The 10,286-nt window shown below is 37.0% G+C and overlaps 1 protein-coding gene across 1 annotated transcript in view; it reads right to left on the minus strand.

Annotated features, from left to right (window-relative positions):
* Positions 1-9,944, minus strand: part of LOC132847770 (uncharacterized) — a 31,263-nt gene extending 21,319 nt beyond the window's left edge. Inside the window, 19 exon segments of the mRNA XM_060873307.1 lie at positions 589-710; positions 838-991; positions 2,139-2,313; positions 2,725-2,832; positions 2,933-2,994; positions 3,689-3,810; positions 3,938-4,085; positions 5,234-5,355; positions 5,483-5,577; positions 6,028-6,089; positions 6,779-6,900; positions 7,028-7,181; positions 7,457-7,472; positions 7,573-7,634; positions 8,329-8,450; positions 8,578-8,789; positions 8,915-9,022; positions 9,123-9,184; positions 9,879-9,944. Coding sequence (XP_060729290.1) covers positions 589-710; positions 838-991; positions 2,139-2,313; positions 2,725-2,832; positions 2,933-2,994; positions 3,689-3,810; positions 3,938-4,085; positions 5,234-5,355; positions 5,483-5,577; positions 6,028-6,089; positions 6,779-6,900; positions 7,028-7,181; positions 7,457-7,472; positions 7,573-7,634; positions 8,329-8,450; positions 8,578-8,789; positions 8,915-9,022; positions 9,123-9,184; positions 9,879-9,944 — 2,094 coding nt within the window.
* Between the last annotated feature and the right edge of the window lie 342 nt (positions 9,945-10,286).

Here is a 10,286-nt window from a genome sequence, read left to right on the forward strand (position 1 = left end):
TTTTTTATTCAAATGAATATACAGACATGATCTATCCAACTTTTCATTCCCTAAACTGCTTGATCCAGCACCAGAGTGAGCAGAAAGGCCAACACCGCCCTGTCTCTATCAACATCATACATTTTTAACACAGTAAGGTTGGAGTCACTACCTGTACTTCTCCCACTGACCACAGGAGTCACTGTCACCTGAGTTCTGAACTGCTTTGCATCACTGAGGTGAATTCACTTCATTTATGTCCCTACTTATGGAATATGTTTGATGTCTGCCATTGCAAAGTCTTTCTACTATTTCTTTGAGACATATCTGATTCTTTTCAAGTCCCCCATTGCAGTCCTCTATTCGATTATTGTTTACAATCCTATTGCATTTTTCTGTGCAGTTTTGAGTATTGTATCTACATTTTGTTGTATTTTGACCTTTCCCTGATTTACCTCACTGTGAGTCTGTACTTCCTCAGATAACCCTGGGTTGATCTGTTAACTTTTAGACTATTTGATTTTTAAACTATTTTTATTAATTTATGCAACTGGATCCAACATCATCTCTGGATATTTGTGAGAATATCATTAAGTGATGTACACTCACGACATTGTTGATGATGCTCGCCACTTGGTTGTAGGTATCATTCCTGACATCAGGGTTCTGTGACATGCTGATGTTACTGATATTGAATGTGAATTTTACCGCATAGCAAGTGTCTGAAATTTCTGAGGAACAAATCAGGTGACTTAGAAAGGTAAGTAAAGAAGACTTTGAAATGCTAATAAAGAAGACATAGAGATGAAATCATAATTTGTGTAGTATGTATTTGTGTTATCAATAAAACAAACATACTCTCATAGGTGAAGTTCAGCACTTTTACAGAGTCAGTGCGGTTTGTGAGTCGAGCACTCAGAAGAGTCTGGATTACACTGAGGACCAAACTCTCACTGGGAACAGGAGAGGAGGAATTGAAGACCATCGTGGTCTGAACCACAGCTGAACCAGATCTGATGAAATAAAGCATTATGGAGATTATTTTTTACAGTCAGACTGCTGATTTAATTCTCTGTAAAATTCAAATGTTTGAAAGAATATTATTCATTATTTATAAATGAACAGACTTCACAAACAGAGGGTAAGAACACACTGACTGAATGCAAACATTTTAAATTAACATTAGGACACTTACATAGGTGTGCTTTGTGCTTTAAGCTCATTCAGGAAAGATGTTGATGTTTTAGTGTCTCCATCTTGGAAGTGGTATGTCATGTCACCATTAACCTGGTTTTCTGAACTCCTGTTAGCAGTAGAAGACAAAAGTCACAATACAATTGACTGTACAATAAGAATTAACACATTGTTCTTTGAGAGTGGAAAGAACACTGCTGTGATCTTACGTGAAGAAAGAGCTCTGGGGTTCGAACGGTTCGGCAGCAGGTTCATTTAGAAATGTGTTTAACTGGAGAAGGAAAGATAATTTATCAGTTTGTATACAGTATTTCATCAAAGATGATTCCTCTGTATTGTTTCTTTAACCATGTATTGTTTTAGATGAAAATTGTTCCTTTTTTATTCAAATGAATATACAGACATGATCTATCCAACTTTTCATTCCCTAAACTGCTTGATCCAGCACCAGAGTGAGCAGAAAGGCCAACACCGCCCTGTCTCTATCAACATCATACATTTTTAACACAGTAAGGTTGCAGTCACTACCTGTACTTCTCCCACTGACCACAGGAGTCACTGTCACCTGAGTTCTGAACTGCTTTGCATCACTGAGGTGAATTCACCTCATTTATGTCCCTACTTATGGAATATGTTTGATGTCTGCCATTGCAAAGTCTTTCTACTATTTCTTTGAGACATATCTGAATCTTTTCACATTCCCCATTGCGGTCCTCTATTCGATTATTGTTTACAATCCTATTGCATTTTTCTGTGCAGTTTTGAGTATTGTATCTACATTTTGTTGTATTTTGACCTTTCCCTAATTTACCTCACTGTGAGTCTGTACTTCCTCAGATAACCCTGGGTTGATCTGTTAACTTTTAGACTATTTGATTTTTAAACTATTTTTATTAATTTATGCAACTGGATCCAACATCATCTCTGGATATTTGTGAGAATATCATTAAGTGATGTACACTCACGACATTGTTGATGATGCTCGCCACTTGGTTGTAGGTATCATTCCTGACATCAGGGTTCTGTGACATGCTGATGTTACTGATATTGAATGTGAATTTTACCGCATAGCAAGTGTCTGAAATTTCTGAGGAACAAATCAGGTGACTTAGAAAGGTAGGTAAAGAAGACTTTGAAATGCTAATAAAGAAGACATAGAGATGAAATCATAATTTGTGTAGTACGTATTTGTGTTATCAATAAAACAAACATACTCTCATAGGTGAAGTTCAGCACTTTTACAGAGTCAGTGCGGTTTGTGAGTCGAGCACTCAGAAGAGTCTGGATTACACTGAGGACCAAACTCTCACTGGGAACAGGAGAGGAGGAATTGAAGACCATCGTGGTCTGAACCACAGCTGAACCAGATCTGATGAAATAAAGCATTATGGTGATTATTTTTTACAGTCAGACTGCTGATTTAATTCTCTGTAAAATTCAAATGTTTGAAAGAATATTATTCATTATTTATAAATGAACAGACTTCACAAACAGAGGGTAAGAACACACTGACTGAATGCAAACTTCTTAAATTAACATCAGGACACTTACATAGGTGTGCTTTGTGCTTTAAGCTCATTCAGGAAAGATGCTGGTGTTTTAGTGTCTCCATCTTGGAAGTGGTATGTCATGTCACCATTAACCTGGTTTCCTGAACTCCTGTTAGCAGTAGAAGACGAAAGTCACAATACAATTGATTGTACAATAAGAATTAACACACTGTTCTTTGAGAGTGGAAAGAACACTGCTGTGATCTTACGTGAAGAAAGAGCTCTGGGGTTCGAACGGTTCGGCAGCAGGTTCATTTAGAAATGTGTTTAACTGGAGAAGGAAAGATAATTTATCAGTTTGTATACAGTATGTCATCAAAGATGATTCCTCTGTATTGTTTCTTTAACCATGTATTGTTTTAGATGAAAATTGTTCCTTTTTTATTCAAATGAATATACAGACATGATCTATCCAACTTTTCATTCCCTAAACTGCTTGATCCAGCACCAGAGTGAGCAGAAAGGCCAACACCGCCCTGTCTCTATCAACATCATACATTTTTAACACAGTAAGGTTGGAGTCACTACCTGTACTTCTCCCACTGACCACAGGAGTCACTGTCACCTGAGTTCTGAACTGCTTTGCATCACTGAGGTGAATTCACCTCATTCATGTCCCTACTTATGGAATATGTTTGATGTCTGCCATTGCAAAGTCTTTCTACTATTTCTTTGAGACATATCTGAATCTTTTCACATCCCCCATTGCGGTCCTCTATTCGATTATTGTTTACAATCCTATTGCATTTTTCTGTGCAGTTTTGAGTATTGTATCTACATTTTGTTGTATTTTGACCTTTCCCTGATTTACCTCACTGTGAGTCTGTACTTCCTCAGATAACCCTGGGTTGATCTGTTAACTTTTAGACTATTTGATTTTTAAACTATTTTTATTAATTTATGCAACTGGATCCAACATCATCTCTGGATATTTGTGAGAATATCATTAAGTGATGTACACTCACGACATTGTTGATGATGCTCGCCACTTGGTTGTAGGTATCATTCCTGACATCAGGGTTCTGTGACATGCTGATGTTACTGATATTGAATGTGAATTTTACCGCATAGCAAGTGTCTGAAATTTCTGAGGAACAAATCAGGTGACTTAGAAAGGTAAGTAAAGAAGACTTTGAAATGCTAATAAAGAAGACATAGAGATGAAATCATAATTTGTGTAGTATGTATTTGTGTTATCAATAAAACAAACATACTCTCATAGGTGAAGTTCAGCACTTTTACAGAGTCAGTGCGGTTTGTGAGTCGAGCACTCAGAAGAGTCTGGATTACACTGAGGACCAAACTCTCACTGGGAACAGGAGAGGAGGAATTGAAGACCATCGTGGTCTGAACCACAGCTGAACCAGATCTGATGAAATAAAGCATTATGGTGATTATTTTCTACAGTCAGACTGCTGATTTAATTCTCTGTAAAATTCAAATGTTTGAAAGAATATTATTCATTATTTATAAATGAACAGACTTCACAAACAGAGGGTACGAACACACTGACTGAATGCAAACTTTTTAAATTAACATTAGGACACTTACATAGGTGTGCTTTGTGCTTTAAGCTCATTCAGGAAAGATGTTGATGTTTTAGTGTCTCCATCTTGGAAGTGGTATGTCATGTCACCATTAACCTGGTTTTCTGAACTCCTGGTAGCAGTAGAAGACAAAAGTCACAATACAATTGACTGTACAATAAGAATTAACACACTGTTCTTTGAGAGTGGAAAGAACACTGCTGTGAACTTACGTGAAGAAAGAGCTCTGGGGTTCGAACGGTTCAGCAGCAGGTTCATTTAGAAATGTGTTTAACTGGAGAAGGAAAGATAATTTATCAGTTTGTATATGTCATCAAAGATGATTCCTCTGTATTGTTTCTTTAACCATGTATTGTTTTAGATGAAAATTGTTCCTTTTTTATTCAAATGAATATACAGACATGATCTATCCAACTTTTCATTCCCTAAACTGCTTGATCCAGCACCAGAGTGAGCAGAAAGGCCAACACCGCCCTGTCTCTATCAACATCATACATTTTTAACACAGTAAGGTTGGAGTCACTACCTGTACTTCTCCCACTGACCACAGGAGTCACTGTCACCTGAGTTCTGAACTGCTTTGCATCACTGAGGTGAATTCACTTCATTTATGTCCCTACTTATGGAATATGTTTGATGTCTGCCATTGCAACGTCTGTCTACTATTTCTTTGAGACATATCTGAATCTTTTCACATCCTCCATTGCGGTCCTCTATTCGATTATTGTTTACAATCCTATTGCATTTTTCTGTGCAGTTTTGAGTATTGTATCTACATTTTGTTGTATTTTGACCTTTCCCTGATTTACCTCACTGTGAGTCTGTACTTCCTCAGATAACCCTGGGTTGATCTGTTAACTTTTAGACTATTTGATTTTTAAACTATTTTTATTAATTTATGCAACTGGATCCAACATCATCTCTGGATATTTGTGAGAATGTCATTAAGTGATGTACACTCACGACATTGTTGATGATGCTCGCCACTTGGTTGTAGGTATCATTCCTGACATCAGGGTTCTGTGACATGCTGATGTTACTGATATTGAATGTGAATTTTACCGCATAGCAAGTGTCTGAAATTTCTGAGGAACAAATCAGGTGACTTAGAAAGGTAAGTAAAGAAGACTTTGAAATGCTAATAAAGAAGACATAGAGATGAAATCATAATTTGTGTAGTATGTATTTGTGTTATCAATAAAACAAACATACTCTCATAGGTGAAGTTCAGCACTTTTACAGAGTAAGTGCGGTTTGTGAGTCGAGCACTCAGAAGAGTCTGGATTACACTGAGGACCAAACTCTCACTGGGAACAGGAGAGGAGGAATTGAAGACCATCGTGGTCTGAACCACAGCTGAACCAGATCTGATGAAATAAAGCATTATGGTGATTATTTTTTACAGTCAGACTGCTGATTTAATTCTCTGTAAAATTCAAATGTTTGAAAGAATATTATTCATTATTTATAAATGAACAGACTTCACAAACAGAGGGTAAGAACACACTGACTGAATGCAAACTTTTTAAATTAACATTAGGACACTTACATAGGTGTGCTTTGTGCTTTAAGCTCATTCAGGAAAGATGTTGATGTTTTAGTGTCTCCATCTTGGAAGTGGTATGTCATGTCACCATTAACCTGGTTTTCTGAACTCCTGGTAGCAGTAGAAGACAAAAGTCACAATACAATTGACTGTACAATAAGAATTAACACACTGTTCTTTGAGAGTGGAAAGAACACTGCTGTGAACTTACGTGAAGAAAGAGCTCTGGGGTTCGAACGGTTCGGCAGCAGGTTCATTTAGAAATGTGTTTAACTGGAGAAGGAAAGATAATTTATCAGTTTGTATATGTCATCAAAGATGATTCCTCTGTATTGTTTCTTTAACCATGTATTGTTTTAGATGAAAATTGTTCCTTTTTTATTCAAATGAATATACAGACATGATCTATCCAACTTTTCATTCCCTAAACTGCTTGATCCAGCACCAGAGTGAGCAGAAAGGCCAACACCGCCCTGTCTCTATCAACATCATACATTTTTAACACAGTAAGGTTGGAGTCACTACCTGTACTTCTCCCACTGACCACAGGAGTCACTGTCACCTGAGTTCTGAACTGCTTTGCATCACTGAGGTGAATTCACTTCATTTATGTCCCTACTTATGGAATATGTTTGATGTCTGCCATTGCAAAGTCTTTCTACTATTTCTTTGAGACATATCTGATTCTTTTCAAGTCCCCCATTGCAGTCCTCTATTCGATTATTGTTTACAATCCTATTGCATTTTTCTGTGCAGTTTTGAGTATTGTATCTACATTTTGTTGTATTTTGACCTTTCCCTGATTTACCTCACTGTGAGTCTGTACTTCCTCAGATAACCCTGGGTTGATCTGTTAACTTTTAGACTATTTGATTTTTAAACTATTTTTATTAATTTATGCAACTGGATCCAACATCATCTCTGGATATTTGTGAGAATATCATTAAGTGATGTACACTCACGACATTGTTGATGATGCTCGCCACTTGGTTGTAGGTATCATTCCTGACATCAGGGTTCTGTGACATGCTGATGTTACTGATATTGAATGTGAATTTTACCGCATAGCAAGTGTCTGAAATTTCTGAGGAACAAATCAGGTGACTTAGAAAGGTAAGTAAAGAAGACTTTGAAATGCTAATAAAGAAGACATAGAGATGAAATCATAATTTGTGTAGTATGTATTTGTGTTATCAATAAAACAAACATACTCTCATAGGTGAAGTTCAGCACTTTTACAGAGTCAGTGCGGTTTGTGAGTCGAGCACTCAGAAGAGTCTGGATTACACTGAGGACCAAACTCTCACTGGGAACAGGAGAGGAGGAATTGAAGACCATCGTGGTCTGAACCACAGCTGAACCAGATCTGATGAAATAAAGCATTATGGAGATTATTTTTTACAGTCAGACTGCTGATTTAATTCTCTGTAAAATTCAAATGTTTGAAAGAATATTATTCATTATTTATAAATGAACAGACTTCACAAACAGAGGGTAAGAACACACTGACTGAATGCAAACATTTTAAATTAACATTAGGACACTTACATAGGTGTGCTTTGTGCTTTAAGCTCATTCAGGAAAGATGTTGATGTTTTAGTGTCTCCATCTTGGAAGTGGTATGTCATGTCACCATTAACCTGGTTTTCTGAACTCCTGGTAGCAGTAGAAGACAAAAGTCACAATACAATTGACTGTACAATAAGAATTAACACATTGTTCTTTGAGAGTGGAAAGAACACTGCTGTGATCTTACGTGAAGAAAGAGCTCTGGGGTTCGAACGGTTCGGCAGCAGGTTCATTTAGAAATGTGTTTAACTGGAGAAGGAAAGATAATTTATCAGTTTGTATACAGTATTTCATCAAAGATGATTCCTCTGTATTGTTTCTTTAACCATGTATTGTTTTAGATGAAAATTGTTCCTTTTTTATTCAAATGAATATACAGACATGATCTATCCAACTTTTCATTCCCTAAACTGCTTGATCCAGCACCAGAGTGAGCAGAAAGGCCAACACCGCCCTGTCTCTATCAACATCATACATTTTTAACACAGTAAGGTTGCAGTCACTACCTGTACTTCTCCCACTGACCACAGGAGTCACTGTCACCTGAGTTCTGAACTGCTTTGCATCACTGAGGTGAATTCACCTCATTTATGTCCCTACTTATGGAATATGTTTGATGTCTGCCATTGCAAAGTCTTTCTACTATTTCTTTGAGACATATCTGAATCTTTTCACATTCCCCATTGCGGTCCTCTATTCGATTATTGTTTACAATCCTATTGCATTTTTCTGTGCAGTTTTGAGTATTGTATCTACATTTTGTTGTATTTTGACCTTTCCCTAATTTACCTCACTGTGAGTCTGTACTTCCTCAGATAACCCTGGGTTGATCTGTTAACTTTTAGACTATTTGATTTTTAAACTATTTTTATTAATTTATGCAACTGGATCCAACATCATCTCTGGATATTTGTGAGAATATCATTAAGTGATGTACACTCACGACATTGTTGATGATGCTCGCCACTTGGTTGTAGGTATCATTCCTGACATCAGGGTTCTGTGACATGCTGATGTTACTGATATTGAATGTGAATTTTACCGCATAGCAAGTGTCTGAAATTTCTGAGGAACAAATCAGGTGACTTAGAAAGGTAGGTAAAGAAGACTTTGAAATGCTAATAAAGAAGACATAGAGATGAAATCATAATTTGTGTAGTACGTATTTGTGTTATCAATAAAACAAACATACTCTCATAGGTGAAGTTCAGCACTTTTACAGAGTCAGTGCGGTTTGTGAGTCGAGCACTCAGAAGAGTCTGGATTACACTGAGGACCAAACTCTCACTGGGAACAGGAGAGGAGGAATTGAAGACCATCGTGGTCTGAACCACAGCTGAACCAGATCTGATGAAATAAAGCATTATGGTGATTATTTTTTACAGTCAGACTGCTGATTTAATTCTCTGTAAAATTCAAATGTTTGAAAGAATATTATTCATTATTTATAAATGAACAGACTTCACAAACAGAGGGTAAGAACACACTGACTGAATGCAAACTTCTTAAATTAACATCAGGACACTTACATAGGTGTGCTTTGTGCTTTAAGCTCATTCAGGAAAGATGCTGGTGTTTTAGTGTCTCCATCTTGGAAGTGGTATGTCATGTCACCATTAACCTGGTTTCCTGAACTCCTGTTAGCAGTAGAAGACGAAAGTCACAATACAATTGATTGTACAATAAGAATTAACACACTGTTCTTTGAGAGTGGAAAGAACACTGCTGTGATCTTACGTGAAGAAAGAGCTCTGGGGTTCGAACGGTTCGGCAGCAGGTTCATTTAGAAATGTGTTTAACTGGAGAAGGAAAGATAATTTATCAGTTTGTATACAGTATGTCATCAAAGATGATTCCTCTGTATTGTTTCTTTAACCATGTATTGTTTTAGATGAAAATTGTTCCTTTTTTATTCAAATGAATATACAGACATGATCTATCCAACTTTTCATTCCCTAAACTGCTTGATCCAGCACCAGAGTGAGCAGAAAGGCCAACACCGCCCTGTCTCTATCAACATCATACATTTTTAACACAGTAAGGTTGGAGTCACTACCTGTACTTCTCCCACTGACCACAGGAGTCACTGTCACCTGAGTTCTGAACTGCTTTGCATCACTGAGGTGAATTCACCTCATTCATGTCCCTACTTATGGAATATGTTTGATGTCTGCCATTGCAAAGTCTTTCTACTATTTCTTTGAGACATATCTGAATCTTTTCACATCCCCCATTGCGGTCCTCTATTCGATTATTGTTTACAATCCTATTGCATTTTTCTGTGCAGTTTTGAGTATTGTATCTACATTTTGTTGTATTTTGACCTTTCCCTGATTTACCTCACTGTGAGTCTGTACTTCCTCAGATAACCCTGGGTTGATCTGTTAACTTTTAGACTATTTGATTTTTAAACTATTTTTATTAATTTATGCAACTGGATCCAACATCATCTCTGGATATTTGTGAGAATATCATTAAGTGATGTACACTCACGACATTGTTGATGATGCTCGCCACTTGGTTGTAGGTATCATTCCTGACATCAGGGTTCTGTGACATGCTGATGTTACTGATATTGAATGTGAATTTTACCGCATAGCAAGTGTCTGAAATTTCTGAGGAACAAATCAGGTGACTTAGAAAGGTAAGTAAAGAAGACTTTGAAATGCTAATAAAGAAGACATAGAGATAAAATCATAATTTGTGTAGTACGTATTTGTGTTATCAATAAAACAAACATACTCTCATAGGTGAAGTTCAGCACTTTTACAGAGTCAGTGCGGTTTGTGAGTCGAGCACTCAGAAGAGTCTGAATTACACTGAGGACCAAACTCTCACTGGGAACAGGAGAGGAGGAATTGAAGACCATCGTGGTCTGAACCACAGCTGAACCAGATCTGA

This window comes from Tachysurus vachellii, chromosome 6 (genome assembly GCF_030014155.1).
Source record: "Tachysurus vachellii isolate PV-2020 chromosome 6, HZAU_Pvac_v1, whole genome shotgun sequence".
NCBI lineage: Eukaryota > Metazoa > Chordata > Actinopteri > Siluriformes > Bagridae > Tachysurus > Tachysurus vachellii.